General features: G+C 51.6%; 1 protein-coding gene across 1 annotated transcript in view; it reads left to right on the forward strand.

Moving 5' to 3' along the window:
• The window catches only part of PLEKHH1 (pleckstrin homology, MyTH4 and FERM domain containing H1), a 49103-nt gene that overhangs the window by 21731 nt on the left and 9421 nt on the right, over nt 1–17951 (forward strand). Inside the window, exons 5-21 of the mRNA XM_006206947.4 lie at nt 2385–2468; nt 4012–4093; nt 4228–4970; nt 7036–7114; nt 7746–7837; nt 9802–9952; nt 10138–10280; nt 11379–11489; nt 12412–12498; nt 12860–13021; nt 13983–14063; nt 14418–14600; nt 14993–15101; nt 15899–16011; nt 16607–16783; nt 17150–17247; nt 17753–17930. Of these exons, the coding sequence (XP_006207009.1) occupies nt 2385–2468; nt 4012–4093; nt 4228–4970; nt 7036–7114; nt 7746–7837; nt 9802–9952; nt 10138–10280; nt 11379–11489; nt 12412–12498; nt 12860–13021; nt 13983–14063; nt 14418–14600; nt 14993–15101; nt 15899–16011; nt 16607–16783; nt 17150–17247; nt 17753–17930 (2673 nt within the window). The remainder of the gene's footprint in view (nt 1–2384; nt 2469–4011; nt 4094–4227; nt 4971–7035; nt 7115–7745; nt 7838–9801; nt 9953–10137; nt 10281–11378; nt 11490–12411; nt 12499–12859; nt 13022–13982; nt 14064–14417; nt 14601–14992; nt 15102–15898; nt 16012–16606; nt 16784–17149; nt 17248–17752; nt 17931–17951) is intronic.

Here is a 17951-nt window from a genome sequence, read left to right on the forward strand (position 1 = left end):
TAATTTATTTTTAAAATTTTATTTTATTTTTAAATTATTTTGGGGGGAGATAATTAGGTTTATTTATTTATTTTATCATTATTATTTTTAATGGAGGCATTGGGGAACCCATGACCTCATGCATGCTAAGCACCTACTCTACCACTGAGCTATAGCCTCCCCTGCTGATTTTAGATACCTGCCTTCCCTTTAGAGTGGCTCATTGTTAGAAGTGGCAGCATCTGGGGATTGGTAGGCAAAATGATTCCTGCTAAATCTTAGGTCAGGAAAAAGAAACCATTTTACAATAAAAATAGGTCCAGAACAGAAGAGAAAGAATGCTGTTCTGCAAGTCAGTAGACCTGGTTTTAGTCCAAGCTGCGCCACTGATTGACGAAGGCAAGTCATTTCACCCTCTGGGCCTCAGTTTCCAGAGCCACATAAAGATTAGGGTATCAGACTAGGTCAGGGGTTGGCAAACTTTCAATAAAGATCCAGGTAGTAAATATTTTTGGCTTTGCAGGCCACATGATCTCTGTTGCAATCACCGAAGTCTGCTGCTGTCACCTAAGCAGCTCTAGACAATACAGAAATGAATGGTCACGGCTGTTCCTGGAGGGGCCAGATGCAAGGCTACATTTGGCCTGTGGCCCATTTGCAAACCCTTAGATAACCTCTGAAATATTGAGAGTCCGACATTTTCATATTCTCATCTCACCTCCACAGACTCCCTTGTTTGAAGCTTACCTCCGTGGAGGCAGTTTTCCCTAGAAGTGCAACCAAAGTCATTACTGCTGGGCTCTGGACCACTCAGAATACAGCGTTTGTCTCCATGCTTTTTAGAGGAGGGAGCCAGTATTTGGTCTAGAACTGGCTGATTACCTGTGCCTTGGGCACTGTGCTGTGTACTTTCTCTCACGTTGTCCTCAAAATGGCCCAGAAGGGAGCGATATCATCGCCCATTTTAGAGATGACATGCGAGCCCAGAGGGTGGTGTGGCCTGCCCAGTGTCCCCAAAGCATGTAAGCCTTCAGAGGCAGAGTCAATCCCCAAAGCCTGTATTTTGTTCTTTCCTAGGCTACTGTTCTTTACATACAAACCTCACTTTTCAGTCATTTTACAGCGGTCCCTTGGTATCTGCAGGGAACTGGTTCCACGACGCCGCGCAGCGACCAAGATCCACGGATGCTCAAGTCCCTTATGTAAAAAGGCAGAGTACAGCTGGCCCTCCACATCCATGAAATTTGGCCTGTAGTTGGTTGAATCTGCAGTTGCCAATCCCACCAATAAGGAAGGCTGACTGTACTCCACTCTTATATAAGGGACTTGAGCGTCTGGGGATTTGATATTCACGGGGCATCCTGGAACCAAGCCCCATGGATTATATAAAATGGCAACTTTTATCCTCCATCCCCAATTCTTTATTTCCACTCCTTACCGTTAATCACGTTCATTGTGACCGTTTCTTGTGTATCAGAGCACAGCATTCCATTTTCATTTTGTTTATTTAGCCAAGCCCTTATTTGTGGACACTTAGGTTATTTCCAGTTTTGAGTTTTTTTGTTTTTGTTGCTTTATGAAATAATTATGGAACTAATGATTCCTAAGCAGTAGGTTTGTTACATCAACAGAATGGATGCCTTAAGTGTTGACAGATACTATCAAGTTTTTCTTCCAAAAGGCTTTGCCAGTTTGTACAAGGGGAGCTGTTTTCCAACATTCTTGACAATTTGGGATAATAACAAACTTTTAAATTGTGTTAGTCTAGTAGAGGAAGATGACATCTCACTTTTATCTGCATTCTTATAATTAAGACTAAACAGCTTTTCATGGGTTTCTTTCCCTTTCTTCTGTTGTTCATTTCCTGTCCATAGCCTTTCAAATTACCACCTTTATATTTAAGTCATTTGTGTTGCAGATCATCCTCCAACTGGTCTTTTCATTTTGTTTAAGGGAATCTCTTTTTTATTTTGGTCATATAGTAATTTATAGAGATGAAGTAGTCTTTTTCCGGAGTGGCTTTTGGGGATTTGTATTATGCTTAGGAAGGACTTTCCCACATTTTATTTTTTTATTTTATTTATTTTTTTCCCCCTTCCTCTTTTTTCCCCTTATCTTTGTTATTCATTTATTATGGTCACTTTGAGTTTAGCTTGTTTATTTTTTTTCTTTAGTGGAGATACTGGGGATTGAACCCAGGACCTCTTGCATGTTAAGTATGCACTCTGCCACTGACCTGTTTCCCTCCCACCAAGAATATTTTTCAAATTCATTAATGAATTTATTTTTTTCTTTTGGCCCACCCCCATCCCGTCCCTTGATATTTCTTCTCAGGCCCTCCCACCTCCAATTATTCACTAAACCAGTGATTGCCGTGACTAACTGAAGGCCCTTCTGTCTTGCAGAAACAGATGAGAGCTGAGGAAGCAAAAGTTGTTCAAGAGAAAGCTGCAAAGATCAAGGAATGGGTGACAGTGAAGTTAGCAGAGGTGAGCTGAAAGCTCGTCTTGGGAAGCCCAGAGGGACCTGGGTGGGGTTGTTCTGTCCCCCTGAGTTTTTCTGCCTCCATCTGTTTGTGGGCCTTGCCTGGCATTCATTTTGTTCACCATTTGTCCCTCATTCAGCTTGAAGGCTTCACTTGTCTCTTCCTGTTGTCGTGGTTGGGTTTCCCCAGAGTTCCTGATTGGCTTTGTGTTTGAGAAGAAGGAATGAGTCTCACTTCTGAGAGTCCCATCCGTTCCCATGTGAGGAGCACACATGGTCCTTCCCATCCACTCTCTCCACTTTCCCCTCTGTCCTCTCCATTCTTTTAAACTTTTCGTTGGTGGTAAAACACACATAAACTTACCATTTGAGCTGGTTTTGAAGTGTACGATTCAGTGGCGTTAAGTACATTCACAGTGTTGTGCACACATCACCACTACTTCCAAAACTTTTCATCACCCCGCACAGAAGCTCCATGCCTGTCAGATGCTAACTCCCCACCGTCTCACCCTGCGGCCTCTGATAACCTCTGTTCTGCTTTCCACCTCCATCCGTCCATCTTCGTAGTTCATCACTTGCTACAGCTTTCTTAATTTAGGAAATTTAGTAGATGCTACAGTGCTACTAGTGAAAAACCAAAGAACAACCTCTTTGTAAACAAAAGGGAATTGAAGTTTGGAAAAGGGCGAATACTCATCTAGGCTCCCTCTGTCCTGACACAAGTGGCTTGAACCTGCACGGGGTGGCGGCTCCTTTTGCCTCCTGTCTCTTCTATGAACACACATCTCAGGTCGACCTGCTAGATGACAAGTCCTTGAGGACAGAGCTGATGCCTGGTTAACCTCCATCTTCCACAGTCTTGACCTCTTGCTAAAAGGAGCTCAGTGAAAGTGGGCTGGATTTCATTTCAGAGAGAATTCAGCCACCCTGAGGCTGGATCCCATGGATAGTATGTTGAGCAAAAGAAGCCAGACATAGAATTACATCCTGCATAATTTCACTTATATAAAGTTCTAACGGGCACAACTACACCAATGTGTGTAGGGATGGAGACTTAGGCAGTAAAACCCAGAAAGCAATGAAGTGAGTCTCACAGCCTCAGAATAGTGGTTGCCTTAGTGGGGAGGGAGGATTGTGTGGTCGGGAAGGGACAAGTCCTGGTTGTCTGGAGTGCTGGTAAATTCCTTTTTGTTAACTTGGGTGGTGGTCACATGAGTATTCATTTCAGAATCATTTGTTAAGCTGTTCACTGGTGTGGCATGCAGTTTTTTGTGTATGTGTTATAGTTCACCACATTTTAAAAAGGTTGAAAATACCTAGAAAAGAAAGCACAGAGGCTGCCGTATGGAAGTTTATCCCAACAGAAACCAGTTAGCACAGAGGGAAGGAGGAGGTCAGGGCTCCCGGGAGAGTCAGCAGTGGACTGAGGGGCACCACAGGTTCTTTTTTGAAGATTTGATCTTTCAGAAACATTTTACTCTTGTTTTGAATTATATGTCTGAACCTGTAGGTGGAGTAGTCTAAATCTTCATTTTTCTTTTTGCCTAGCTTGAGATGGAGAATCAGCACCTGAAAAGCTGCAATCAGCACCTGGTGGAGCAGGTGGGAGCCCTTCAAGATGCTCTACAAGGTAAGCGGGCCAGCGTGTGCATGTGTTTGAGGTGGGGTGTGTATGTATGTGTGTTTGTAGTGGGGTGTGTGTGTGGTGGGGTGTGGAGATGAGTTGAGGGAGCTCTTAATATGCCTATTTTTCCCCAACCACAGCTCTTCAGATGGCACCTGCAGGGAAGCTGCTGGTAGCCCCCCAGGGACCTGCAGAGCAGGCTTCTGTCCCTTCAGGGCTAGGAGCCCAGCCAGTGGGACAGGACAGTGATCTTCAGGCCCAGGGTGCCCTGAAGGCAGCTATCCCTGCACCTTCTCCAGGTACTCTGCAGAGCAAGGACTCTGTTCCTAAAGCAGGAAGCCCCTTGGAGGATTCTAGTTCTAACATGGTCCACCCTGGAGAAATATCAGAGGCCAAGACCCTTCCACCTCCTCTGGGAAGACAGGGCTCTCCTGGCCAGCTGTGCCTGAAGTCTCGCACCCCCAGGAATGGTTTGGCTTCCTGGGGTGAGGGCCTGGTCACTGCTCAGGGAGGGACGCTCCCTGCAACAAAGACCTCTGCCAGGGAAGGTGGCCCTGGCTGCAGCCTGACCCTGCCGAAGGTGCGGGCTCCCAGCAACCCCCGGGACAGCATCCAGCTGGCCAAGCGGCACCACAGCCAGCCCCAGGTGGGCCCTGGGCACTTCAACCACGTGGTGAGCATTGAGATCGGGACTCTCTCAGCCCTTCACCCTTCCATCCCTCCCGGAGTGGTGGCCCGAGCTGAGCTCCGGGAGGAACCAGAGAAGATGGAGATGGAGGAGCAACCCCCAGCAGGGAAGAAGGAGGCCTCCAGAGCTGAGCTAGAGGAAGTGGATTTGGGGAACAAACCGCCCACACCCCCCCTGCACCGGTTTCCATCCTGGGTAAGAGGCCCCCTGGGGACTGGGTAGAGGGGCAGATCTGATGACATGAATGCTGTTTGCTGAGCACAGACACACACTGAGCATGGGACAAGGGTGTCACCTTTAGGCCCCTCTGGGAGCAGGTGCCCCTGAGCCTGCCTAGACCACCCCACCTGCAAGGGGCCGAGCCAGGATTTGCGATGATTGGACAGTGGCTGGCTGCCATCTCCTGAGCAGGTGCGCATTGCAGGCCACATGTCACACTGGATGCTTGGTGCATGTTTTCTCATTTAATTTTCGTGACTCTCCAAGGAGGTGCAGTGTGGTGGCTAAGAGCACAGGTCCCAGGATCAAACCAGGAGGGTTGAAACACTGTGTGAGCTGGGGCAAGCTGCTAAACCTCTGTGCCTCGATTTCCCTCTCTGTAAAATGGGGGTAATAGTACCTGCTTTATAGGGCTGTCGTGAGATTTAAATGTGTTCATGTGTATTTGATGAGTACTTGTTGTAGTGGGTCACAGTAAGTGGAGAGGTGGAGAGGCTGTTGGAAACGGGGCAAGGGCCAGGGCGGGTTGGAACACCATCAGAACCGTCCCTCCTCTTATTCATTGTGGTCTTGTAAATGCAGATAATCTGGAAATTGAAAGCAGAAATGGGCAGTGTGGGAGCATTCAGCAAGGGGTGTGGCAGGAGGGCTCAGCTCCATGTGGTCCCTGAGACACAATCACTCTGTCACCTTAAGGAACTACACTGACCAGCGACCCAACCTTTCCTCTCAGGTGGGACCAGCTGGGCAGTAACCATGTGGGAAAAATCAAGACTGAGAATTGGGAGGACGTTTCTCAATCTGAGGGAGTCAGATGGACTTATTTGCCGATGTAGAGTTCCTTTTTCTCTTGATCCTCAAAATAGCCTTGTGACTTAGGCATCAGATAACCTTTTGTAAAACCTAAATCCTTCATTTCCTCTGTAAATGGAGGCCTGTCCTTGGTTGAATTCCACAACCACTATTGGCAGGAATCATCTTTTTTATGCCTAATTTTACTACTTGGACCCAATGTATCTGTCCTACGTAAGCACAACATTCCCTGCCGCACCCCAGTGCCTCCCCCAGGACACCCCTCCTCGATGCCCCCATCTTTTTCCTTCCCACACCTCCAGTTATCTCCAGCCTCATGCCCGCCCTCACCAGCCCCTCCCTTTCTCCTTCAGGTGTCCCAGTGCCGCTGCTTGGCTCTGGGGTGACCCCATTACGTTCTCCCTCCCTTCCAGATGCAGCCCAGCTGCCTCCCTGGGCCAGGCTGGCCTTCCCCAGCCCTTGTGACTCACCTGTAGGGGCCTTTGTTTTCCCTTTGCCTTGAGTGGAAAGGAGATATGGAGAAGGCTAGGTGGGGCCTCTAGGTTGTTTGGAAGTGATCGAAACCCTTAGAAAAGCTCCCAGGGCCTCTGGACCTACTTCAGACCCAGGGCCCCCCGAGGGGTGGGGGAAGGGTTGGGTGTTCCCATCGATGTGAGTTCTGCAGTGGACTCACAGGTCTGGGTGAGCTAGGGCTTTGAGGTTGGCCGTGAAGCCTAACCATGCGTGATATGACGTTATTACTACAGGGGAAAACATGTGTCCTAGCTTCCAAACAACTGGCTTACAAAAGGGCACACCCTTGCCATGGGGCTCTGAGTTCCTTATTACCAACACCCCAACTTCTAGGGCTGTAAGGTGGGTAAGAGTGAAACAGGTCACTGACCTGAACTTCCTTGCCCCAAGGGAAGGGCTGCAGCCAGAGAGGGAATGCATATCGCCTGCTGGGCCCTGACTGTACTCCAGGTGTTAGATGTTTATGTTAATAATTTCATTTGATTGGCACAACGGCCGGAAAGGTGAGTATTATTAACCCCATTTTAAAGCCGAAAGAAATGAGGCCCAGAAATGATGTAACTTGCCCAGATCCCCCCCACCCCCACGAGTCACTAGTCGAGCCTGGATGTGGACCCAGGTCTGCCCGCCTCCAAAACTATGTCTTTTCCTCCACGCCGGCAGAGGCATGGGTGGGCACGGGGGTGGGCTCTGACCCCAGGAACTCGCGTTCCAGGAGAGCCGGATCTACGCTGTGGCCAAGTCAGGCATGCGGCTGTCGGAGGTGTCCGCTAGAAGTAACGCTGCCTGCTGCGGTGAGTCCCGAGTGAGCTGCCCGTGGTCGGCAGGGTGGGCGTGCGGGGAGAAGACTGCGAGCAACGCTCAGGGCCAGGGTCACCTGGCAGCCCGGTCCTCCCCCGCAGCAGGTGAGGTTCAGTTACCTTGGAGAGAAAAGGAAGCGTCTCACGTTCTGCTCATCATGGGCTGGGTGGGAGTGGGCGTGAACAGTGTTGTAGCCAATCACAGAGCTGGAAGGGACCTTAGAGGCGGGGCCCTCCAGCCGGCCGCCCACCCACGGGGCTTCCCTTCTGCAGTGGGTAGGCTGTGGGTGGGAGGAGCCCCCAGTGCCTTGATTTAGATGAACTCCCTGAATAAGCCGCATCTCCACCTGAGTGGAGCTCCTGAGTCACGGGTCACAGTTTTCCACGGTGATGCAAGCGCCCCATAGTCACATGACTTGTAACGCACCTCGTAAGAGTGGGACTGAAGAAGGCTTTGGCCTCCGTCCAGAGATCTGTCACCTGGTCTGTCCCCAGAGTGCTGTTCCAGGGAATGCTATCTGCACGGAGGGCCCTCCTCGCTCTGCTCAGGTCTCTGCCTCCACCGCAGCCCTTACTGAGTTATGCCACCCGAGTGAATCTTCTTCCTCTTCCCTGCCCCCTCCAGCTTCAAGCCCTCCTGCCCTTGCACCCCCTGGGCCCTTCTCTGGCCTTGTCTACAAGAACATCGCCGTGCCTGTCTACACATCCCTGAAGGGGGTAAGAAGCTGCTGTCCTAGGAATGGGTGTCCTCTTTGGAAAGGCCTCCTGTCTCATCAGGCAGTGGCTGGAGTGGGGCTCTAGCGTCAGGCTTCTGTGCACACGTGGCTCTGGGCAGGGAGCTCTCAGCCCCCATATGTCACTTCATTTTGTTTATCTTCATTAGATTTTTCAAAAAATCTTATTTTAAAATCTTTTTCTTCTAGTTTTATTTAGATATAATCAACATACAGCACTGTTAAGGTATACAGCTTAAAGGTTTACTTACATGCATCATGGTATGTTTCCCACAATAAGTTTAGTGAACATCCACCATCTCATATAGTTACAAACCTAAATAGGAAAAAGCTCTTTTCCTTGTGATGAGAACTCTTAGGATTTACTCTTTTAACAACTTTCAGCAGTGTTTAATTATATTAGTCATGTTGTACAGTACCTCCCTAGTGCTTATTTCTCATATAACTAGAAGTGTGTACCTTTTGACCATCTTCATCCAATTCCCTCTCCTCACCCACTCCAGTAGCCACAAATCTGATCTATTTTTCTATGAGTCTGTCTGTTTTTGAAGTATAAATGACCTACAATACCTATGTTAGTTCCTGGTATACAACATAGTGATTTGATATCTTTATTAGGTTTTTATGAGAAAAATTCTACATTTACAAAAATTTGATTCAGTATGATTGTGGGCAAATAAAGTTAAAGGTTAAAACAATGCCTCCTCCATCTCTCCCCATCTTTTCACATGTCTATCCCAGAGGCCAGAGGGGTTCCTTCCAGAATTTTTTTGTATGTGTTCAAATGTATAATCCCATATATGTTCCCAAAACATCTCTGCATGTTTTTAAACAAAAATCAGATGTAACTGTAATATGATGTCTTCATATATTTTTTGTCTGCTTTTGTCACTGGTTTTTGAGATCATAATTTCAATATCAAAGTATTTTTGAGTAATGCTTTGTAAACCTTTTTATGGAAGGGTAAAAAGCTGAAAGTGAAATTTCCTCTCATATTGCTTTTCCCTAGTCCCTTAACCCCACAGGCAACCGGTTTGTCGTCATTAATGGTTTGGTGTTTATTCTGTTAATCCTTCTGATGCATTTACAAATGCATTTACAAATTTTGTCTCTGTCTCTGTCTGCCTCTTACACACACACGTACACACACACAAAGAGATGTTATACATGTCAGTCTACCTTTTGCTTGTTCACCCAACCGTGTGTCAGGTCCTCGTGCCCCACCTCCACACACAGCTCTGTTTCCCCTTTGAAGGCTGAAAAGTACTCCTTGGGATAGACGCCCCTTGACTACCTTGATCTGTTCTCCACTGATTGACATTGTAGGGCATATCTCTATTTTCCTCTAAAGTCAGTGTTTTGATAAAGGTCATGCAAATATATCTCTGTGGACTTATATATACATATTTCTGTAGGACAGAGTTCTAGAGGTGGAATTTATGAGATGATATGCACATTTTAAATTTTGACCAGTAATGCCAAATTGCCTTCTAAAAAGGCTTTATTACACTACAGAGTACCCTTTTCCCCACAATTTCACAGTTGAGATAACAGTTGTCGTTAAATGCTTGCCAATCCACGAGATCTCTTGTTTCATCATCCCCACCCACTTACAAAGCTCCTGCCTCACACTTGGCCTGTGGTATGGTTTTCTGGCCCCCTAGTGGCAGGGAGCAAGGGTCCCAGCGGCCAAGTGTTCAGCCTGGATGGTGCAGCTCCTTTGGGGAAAAGGATGGTGTGTGGGGGAGGTGAGGACACAGGAGTAAGGTTGTCAGGTCAGGAAGGGACGGTTGTCTTTCGGGTGCCCCGGCCAGATGATGGCGTCCGCATGCTCCAGCCAGCCTGTGTTGGCCACGCCCTGGGCACTTGGAGTACAGGACAAGGGCAGATGGGACAGGGCTTGTTTTGCAGCCTGAGCTGCAGTGGGGGAGGGGGCCTGTCTTGCAGAGAGCCACGCAGATCAGCGCCGTGCCCTTTGTGGATGAGTCCTCTGGGTCGGACGATGACTGCTGCTCCCAAGCGAGCTTCCGAACTTCAGTCACCTGCTCTGAGTCTAGGAAGACCAGCGGAATGGGCAGCCCCCGGGCCATCAAGAGAGGTATGGAGAAGGGGGAAGGGAGGGGTGCAGGGTGACAAGGGGCCCCTCGCCTCCTCCCATGGGCAGTTGTACTGGGGGTCCCTACTTGATCTCTGCCCAAGACCCTCAGCTCCAGACTCAGGGGTCCTGCGCAGGTGAGGAAGGCGCTGCAGCTCCCCGGCCTTGACTCCTCCTCCCTCGCCCAGGTGTCTCCATGTCCTCACTGAGCTCCGAGGGTGACTATGCCATCCCCCCAGACGCCTGCTCCTTGGACAGCGACTACTCGGAACCTGAGCACAAACTACAGCGCACCTCGTCCTACTCCACCGACGGGCTGGGCCTGGGTGGGGTGAGCTGGGAACACGACCCCAACCCTAATGGGGACCGAAGCAGGGCTGGGTGGGAGCTGACCTCCAACAGAAGACACAGGCAGCTGTGTGAGATGCGGGGTCCCCAGGACTGGTGGAAGGAGGGAGGGGGGTCTGGGGGCCACCACTGATGTGAGGCCATGGGGAGTGGGCTAGGGGTGTGCAGTCAGGGAGCCAGGCGTGCACAGACCCCGTCGGGAACGAAGGGGTGGGGGCTGGTGCATGCCTCGTCAACCTGGGGATGGCCGGTTATAGCGCCTGCTTCAGCCCACGGGGCCCAGGAGGAGTTTACACATTTTACCTCCTTTTAGCTCCATGCAGACCCTGGGATGCTGAGAGCTAGTGATACATTCATAGAGTTCTTGGCATGCCAGGCACCATGCTCATGGTTTTGCATGCTCTGTCCTCACAATCCTCTCAGGCTCATTACCCCATCTCACGGATGAGAAGCCTTAAGCTCAGAGGTGTGCTGTTACGCGCCAAAGCCAGCAGTAAATCTAGGTGGCTCATTCCCCAGACCTCGCTCCACACCACCGTGCTGCCCCATCTTCGTCTCCCCCTCCATGAACCCTCCACCCCAGCCAGGCTGACGTGCCTCGGGCTCCCCAAACCTCTCTGTCCCTTCCCTGCTGCCTGGTATGGCCTTCTTCCTCCTCTGGGCTCATCTTTGAAGGCCTGATTTCCTTCCAAGGCCAGTTCAGATCCAGCTCTTGCCTGAAGCCCTCCCTGGCCAGCCTCTTATCATGCAGCCCCTGATCTGCCACCTTCCCACGGTCAGGTGCTGTCTCCCACAGCCAGCAGGACCACCCATGCTTTATGAGTCCCCTCTGCACCCTTTGCAGGGCACAGTGCCTTGAAAATACACATTATGCTGTATACCAGAAATTGACACATTGTAAACTGACTATTCTTCAATTTAAGAAGAATGCAAAAAAAAAAACACATTATGCTACTCAGTTGTTAATGACAAACCAGTGACTCAGCTGGACCATTTTGACCTGTGTGATGATGTCCAGAAATCCCAGTGCTTTTCCCTTTCTGCCCACGCCAGTCCTCTCCTGCACCCTTCTACTCTGCAGGAGTCACTGGAGAAGTCGGGCTACCTGCTGAAAATGGGAAGCCGGGTGAAGATATGGAAGAGGCGCTGGTTTGTCCTGAGACAGGGACAGATTATGTACTACAAGTCGCCGGTGAGACCCTCCTTCCCCAGGGCAGTGTTCAGAAGGACCCCACCCCAGACCCAGTACTGCACGAGAGGAACTGGAAGCAGGGCAGAGGGCGAAGGTCTGGCAGGTGGGGAAAGGAAGGCTGGCCGGGCACCTGAGGCTTTGAGCCACACGTGGGACCGTGGAGCTGGTCACTGGTTCTCACAATGAAGTCAGGCATGAGCAGTCACGGCACCTCTAGATGAGCTGGCTCAGTGATTCCATTTCCCTTCAGAAGCCGAGTTCTCATGCCGGGACCGGTAAATGGACTGTTCCCAGGCTGCCCTCACGCTGCCTGGATTTTCTAACAGGCGAGCCCGTTACCCCTTCCACTTCCTTCCTATGCTGTTTGGAATTAGGGAGCCTTGGATATTAGGATCTAGTTTGACAGGACCTCCGTGGGGAATCCATGTTCATGTTTTAACAAAGGCAAAAAGGCCCATCTCCTGTGCAACTCCAGCTGATTGTTAGGGGCTGGCTTGAACACCATGTTGAGGACTGGGCTGTACCACTTGATGAGTAGGCATGCTCTGATTGATCAGTCATGCGGCAGTGGCACTAGAAAGGGTGACAGGGATGTATATGCCACCTGTCGGCCACACTGGGTGTAAAGGATACAGAAGAGAGAATTTCAGGGCTTTGTAGCTCAGTAATAACCTAGTGGCTTCTTACCCAATTTTTAAAGGTTTAATCTATACTCTTTGAAGCCTGGGCCAGAAGGACCCATGTCTCTAATCATTGCACTATTCAGTTAGAACCAGGATCCAGAACAAGTTACCACTCATACCATAGCCCGAGAAAGCTTGGGAATCACTTTGGTCTTTGTCTGTGACCTGGGGTAAGATTTGAGGGGAGATGTGCTCTAGGAAGGTCCCAACCTTTTTCCTCCCCATTCCCCTCTTTACAGAGTGACGTCATCCGGAAACCTCAGGGTCAAGTGGAACTGAACTCGCGTTGCCAAATTGTTCGAGGGGAAGGTGCACAGACATTCCAGGTGCGCATGCTCCTAGCAGCTGGCATTTTAGATAGAAGAGGTGCTGGGCTTGGGTGTGGCTATAATGGCAACAAAGATGGGGCAAAATGAGCATGTATGAAAGACAGTACATTGACATTGACGTGTGATCCTGATTTGTGAGTATGAGGAAGGAAGGTAGAGGAGGCAGAATGTGAGAGATTGAGTGAAGGCAGGAGATACAGGGAGAAGAAGATGAGGAGGAAAAGGAGGGAGGGAGTACTGGGGTGGGACAAAGGAAGGCCAGGTGGGTCAGAGATCTGTGCCACCCCAGAGCCAGGCCCCTGTTACTCCATCCTCCTGTCTCCCTGCCCCCGGCCCCCAACCCCTCACTTCTCCACAGCTCATCTCCGAGAAGAAAACCTATTACCTGACGGCTGATTCCCCCAGCCTGCTGGAAGAGTGGATCCGAGTCCTGCAGAGCCTGCTGAAGGTCCAGGCCATTGGGCCTCCAGCCCTGCCCCAGGTTGGCACCAAGCCCACCGTGAAGGGGTGGCTCACTAAGGTATGGGTGGGGTTGGGGGGAGGAATGTGGCCCTCCTGAGAGTCAGGGGAGCCAGGGGTGGGGGTGGGGGGGTCCCCCCTGACACACAGCTCCTTTCTCCAGGAAGTTCCTCACACTGATTAGTGGTGGTCTGAACCACACACGGTGATGGTACATGATTCTCTGAAAAAATAGGGGTCAGGGTTGTTAGAACAACAGCTGTTCTCAAGACAGAGGAGGGAAAGGAATGTCTTGGACCCACTTTGAGGTCATTAGGAGCTGCCCCCCACCCCACACCTTGTACCCAGCACGCCTCAGAATGAATACTGGGGAGCTGTGACCTCAGCAAGGTAGGTCTATCATATCTCAGGCTGCCCTAAAGACATTTAATTAGGGTTCTTCTGGTCGCAAGGAGCAGAGAAGCACTTGTTAACCTCAAGAAGAGGGAAGTTAATGAGGACATGCATTAACTAGGCCAGAACGCCGTCAGGAACGATGTGTGAGCAAGCTCAGTGCCCACAGGCTCTCCCTCTGCCTCTCCTTCCCTGTTCAGTCCGTGTTCACGTCCATCTCCTCTGCCCACGTGCAGTTTTTTTACACTTCATGATTACACTTGCCCAAGGGCTTTAGCCGGCCATGGTCCTTCCCTCCCAACTCCAGCCTCTGATGACTGGCAAGTTCTTCTTGTGATCATATTCCTGGGACAGGATGTCTGGTTGGCCTGGTCAGTCTTTTAACGGCAGGTCACAGAAGGACGGCTGGGTTATCATGTGGTACATACCATGGGCCCTAGCTGTGAAAAGGCTGGTTCCATTAGGAGGGAGTCTGGGTGGCATCTGAGTTTGACCTGGTATTGACCTAAGGATCTGAGATGGACCAGGGGTTTTGAAATCTGCCTCCTTGTGTCTTCTCTTTGCCAGTCCTGGATTTACTTCTGAGGTCACCTGGTTCTAATAATGCTGGTTTGTTTCTGTCTTAACAGGTCAAGCATGGCCACTCCAAGCTGGTCTGGTGTGCTCTTGTTGGGAGAACCTTCTACTACTATCGAAGCCATGAGGACAAGGTACTTCCTGGCCTCCTGACAGCTTCCCCCAGACCAGATTCCTGTGGTTCCATGTCCTGGTGGAAGGCCTCAGCTTTACCCTCTACCCAACCCAGCCCCACAGCAAGTACAAAGCCTGCTGGCTGGACCCTTCTAGAGTGTGTGACCAGTGTGCACAGCCCACAGATTCTGCGTCCATGGTCTCTTTATGCTTCTCCAAGCCTGCCTCAGCCAGGGAGCTGTAGTCTCCATGGCCCCGTCCTGTCATCTGTCCATACCCAAGATTCCTAGCCCTACAGGGCCCGAGGGTTCAGAGAGAGGAGACTCCTCCGTCCCCCACTGGCCCTCCCATTCATAGAAGGCTCACATCCACAGCGACCCCTGGGCCATCTGCCTGTGCGGGACGCATGCATAGAGGAAGTAGATCGATCCTGTGACTCAGACGAGGACTATGAGGCTGGAGGAACCAGGCAGCTGCTGTCTTCCCACTGCACCCTGGTGATCCACCCACCGGAGCACAGCCCCACCTACCTCCTCATTGGCACCAAGCATGAAAAGGTAAGAGGGGGCTAGGCCTCCATGGCCAAACTTGGACCTGTGGTTCTCATCTTCTTTCTCTCCTGAGCTTCCCCAGATTCAACTTTATTTCCCTCCTGGACATTTTGGCAACTAGCATTTCCTGACTGGGAATATTCTTTGTATTGAATTCATTCCCGACGAACAGCATCTCTTCACTGGGGCCGTGAGATGGAAGGAACCATAAGCTTAGGAACTTGGGTTCACGTTCACCAGATCCCGAGTCTTTCCTCTTAGAGACCAGTGGCCCTTGTGCCAGCCAAACCAGCTGAACCTCACACTGGGCTTGGCCCCTTCAAGGAAGCTCCCTTGGAGCTCCTGCCTCTATTCTTCCCCAGCCCAGTCCCATCAGATGACTTTCCATTCTCTTCCAGGATACATGGCTTTACCACCTCACAGTGGCTGCAGGTGGCAGCAGTGCCAAGGTGGGCACTGCCTATGAGCAGCTCATTGGAAAGCTGATGGATGGTGAGGGAGACCCAGGTAAGGCAAGGGTGGCCAGCACTGCTGGGGTGGAGGCTGGTGGCTGGGAAATTGTTGGTCAACAACCCAAAGAAAGCACTACTGTACCCTGAGGCTGCTTTAAAACCATCTACGCCAGAGAAGGGCATTCCTGTCGCAAGCTGCAGGACCCCAGTTTCTGAATCTGGGGGAGTCATCTGGGGAGCAGACTTTCCGGTGACCTGGGTCAATGTTTTACTTCGTTCACTGCAACTTTGTTGGCTGGGCAGAGAGTTGAGGAAAGGTGGCTGGTTAATCTATAGTTAGAGTTTGTTAATAAATGAAGCCTAAACTGGGATCAGGCTAATCTCAGCCTGAGGCATTCTGGGGTCTTTATTTCACTACCGATTCTCAGGACCCTGAGGATGTAAGGGCACCCACCGCACACACTGCTTTACTGCTGCTCTGAGGCTTGTTAGTTCCCGGCTGATACACGCTTCCCCATCCAGACCTGACACTGCAGGGACGGAGCCTCCCCTGCACATGCACGCTTGCACTCACATGCCCACACCTTGCACACTCACCCCTACTGCAGCCCCACGAGCAAAGCAGTAGCCGCCTTGCTGTAAGCCATGCTTGTGAGAGTGCTGAACACAGTGCACAACTGCACGCCCCACACTCTATGGGTATATACCCAGCACGGCCCGTGTGTCCAGACAGTTGAACCCCCCAACCCCAATCCCCGTCTTCCCCACGGGTCAAAGCGGGGGTGGGGGTGGGAGGTGAGTCCCCGCCTCGGTGGTAACCGCTGCTGCTGTCTGGTGCTGTGCTCTGGGCAGACTCCCCGCTCTGGAGGCACCCCATGCTGTGCTACAGCAAAGACGGGCTGTACACCTCCCTCACCACCCTGCCCTCCGAGGCCCTGCAGACAGAGGCGCTCAAGCTCTTCAAGGTAAAATGCGAGCAGAGCCCAGGATTGGTGGCGGCACCCTCACTCTGTCCCCAGGCTCTGCCTGGAGCAGCTCTGCCCATCATGGTGGCCCTCGGGTGAAGGAGACCCATGCAGTTAGGGGGTAGCTCACAGGGGGATCTGAAGAGGAAGGGAAAGACGGTCCCATGGGGTCCCTGCCATGTCCTTTGTGGCGGGGAAGCCAGACGCTCTACGACTCCATTCATGGGCCCTTGGGAAGCGCCTGTGAGACGAGGAGCTCTCCTCCTCCTGTTCACTATAGGACCTGAGAGATTCTGACCTATTTTAGAGTGTTCTTTGTTCCCCTCTGAATATTCCATCTCTTAAAAAAAAAAAGAACATCTTGCTTATGTAATGGAAACAGTCAAAGGAGGAAAGATCCCATCCTGAGTAGCCCTCCTAGTGAGCACAGGTGCTCTCTCTCCAGCAGTAACCGTGCTCCCTCCTAGGAGGGGCTGTCTGCGGCGGACTGGGGCCTCCTTCAGCCCTGGGGGACGGCCCAGTCTGTGCCCTGTCCCAGGGGTCAGTAATCAAGGGACTGTCGGTCTACCTGTGCCCCCCGACATTTCCCTGCCAGTCCTGCCAGCTCTTCATCAATGTGCCCGTGGAAGCCGCCTCGGTGGACTACCACGTGTCCTTGGCGCAGACGGCGCTGCAGGTCTGCCTGGTTCACCCTGAGCTGCAGAGCGAGATCTACTGCCAACTCATGAAGCAGACCAGCTGCCGCCCGCCTCAGAAGTACTCCCTCATGCAGGTGGGCATCCCTGGGATGGAACAGCCGACAGGAGCCGTTGGCAAGGGCTGCCCAGGAGATGGGAAGGGTGGAAGGAGGTGACCGGGCAGGTGTCCGCTGAGCCTGGCAGTCAGCGGGCAGCCTCAGTGCTCAAAGCTGCCTTGGTACCACTGCCCTCTCTGGGCCCCTTCTGGATGTCTGTGTACAGTCAGGTTGCGTGATTGCTGTTCTGGACAAGGCCTGACTAAGCTGGCCATCCTGGTGCTCACAGAAGGTTGGGGGCTGTGGTTTGGAGAGGGTGCTGATGGCTCTGAGCTCAGGACTGTGATGGCAGCAGCACCAGAGGCTCAGCCCTCACTCACCCGACACTGCCTGTTCCCCCGGCAGTGCTGGCAGCTCCTGGCTCTGTGCGCCCCACTGTTTCTGCCACAGCACCACTTCCTCTGGTACGTCAAACAGCAGCTCCAACGCCATGCAGATCCCAGGTGAGTGAGCCAGTTTCCTCTGCCACTCTAGCACTACTGGCTGGCATGATGGACAGGGCCGCAGCGGACACCAGGATGGATCAGATCGCCCCCGCCCTCTGAGATCTGCGCAGTGTTCATGGAGACTTCACCCATTACTGTAGACACAGCTGGGCACGTGGAGATCTGGGCATGCCTGGGCTCCTCTTCACACCAATCCACATACACATGGATGTTTTGTGGCGCTCTCATGAGAAGCTGCAATGCCCCCAAATCATCCCCAGATTTTCATCCTCTGTTGCCATGTTCTTTGGTTTCTGAAGAAAATATCCGAGCCAGCAACCCGCAGCAAATAGACCCCGAATGACAGATCCACACCCTAGACCAGTCTTCGGGGCTCTTATCACAGCCAGTCCAGCTGCAGGTTTGGTCGTGCAGGTAGCATCTGGGTAGGGAGCCAGGGTGTCGAGGTGGCAAGGAAGAGTGGATTCCTTGTGTTCCCTTCTGCCTTCGCCTGTCTTTTCAGAAATGAAACCGGCCAGTACGCCACATACTGCCAGCGGGCGGTGGAGCGGACGCTGCAGACTGGGGAGCGGGAGGCCAGGCCGTCGCGCATGGAGGTGGTGTCCATCCTGCTGCGCAATCCCTTCCACCACTCCTTGCCCTTCAGCATCCCCGTGCACTTCGCCAACGGGACCTACCAGGTGAGGAGGCTGCCAAGCTCC

This window comes from Vicugna pacos, chromosome 6 (assembly GCF_048564905.1).
Source record: "Vicugna pacos chromosome 6, VicPac4, whole genome shotgun sequence".
In the NCBI taxonomy this organism is placed as follows: domain Eukaryota; kingdom Metazoa; phylum Chordata; class Mammalia; order Artiodactyla; family Camelidae; genus Vicugna; species Vicugna pacos.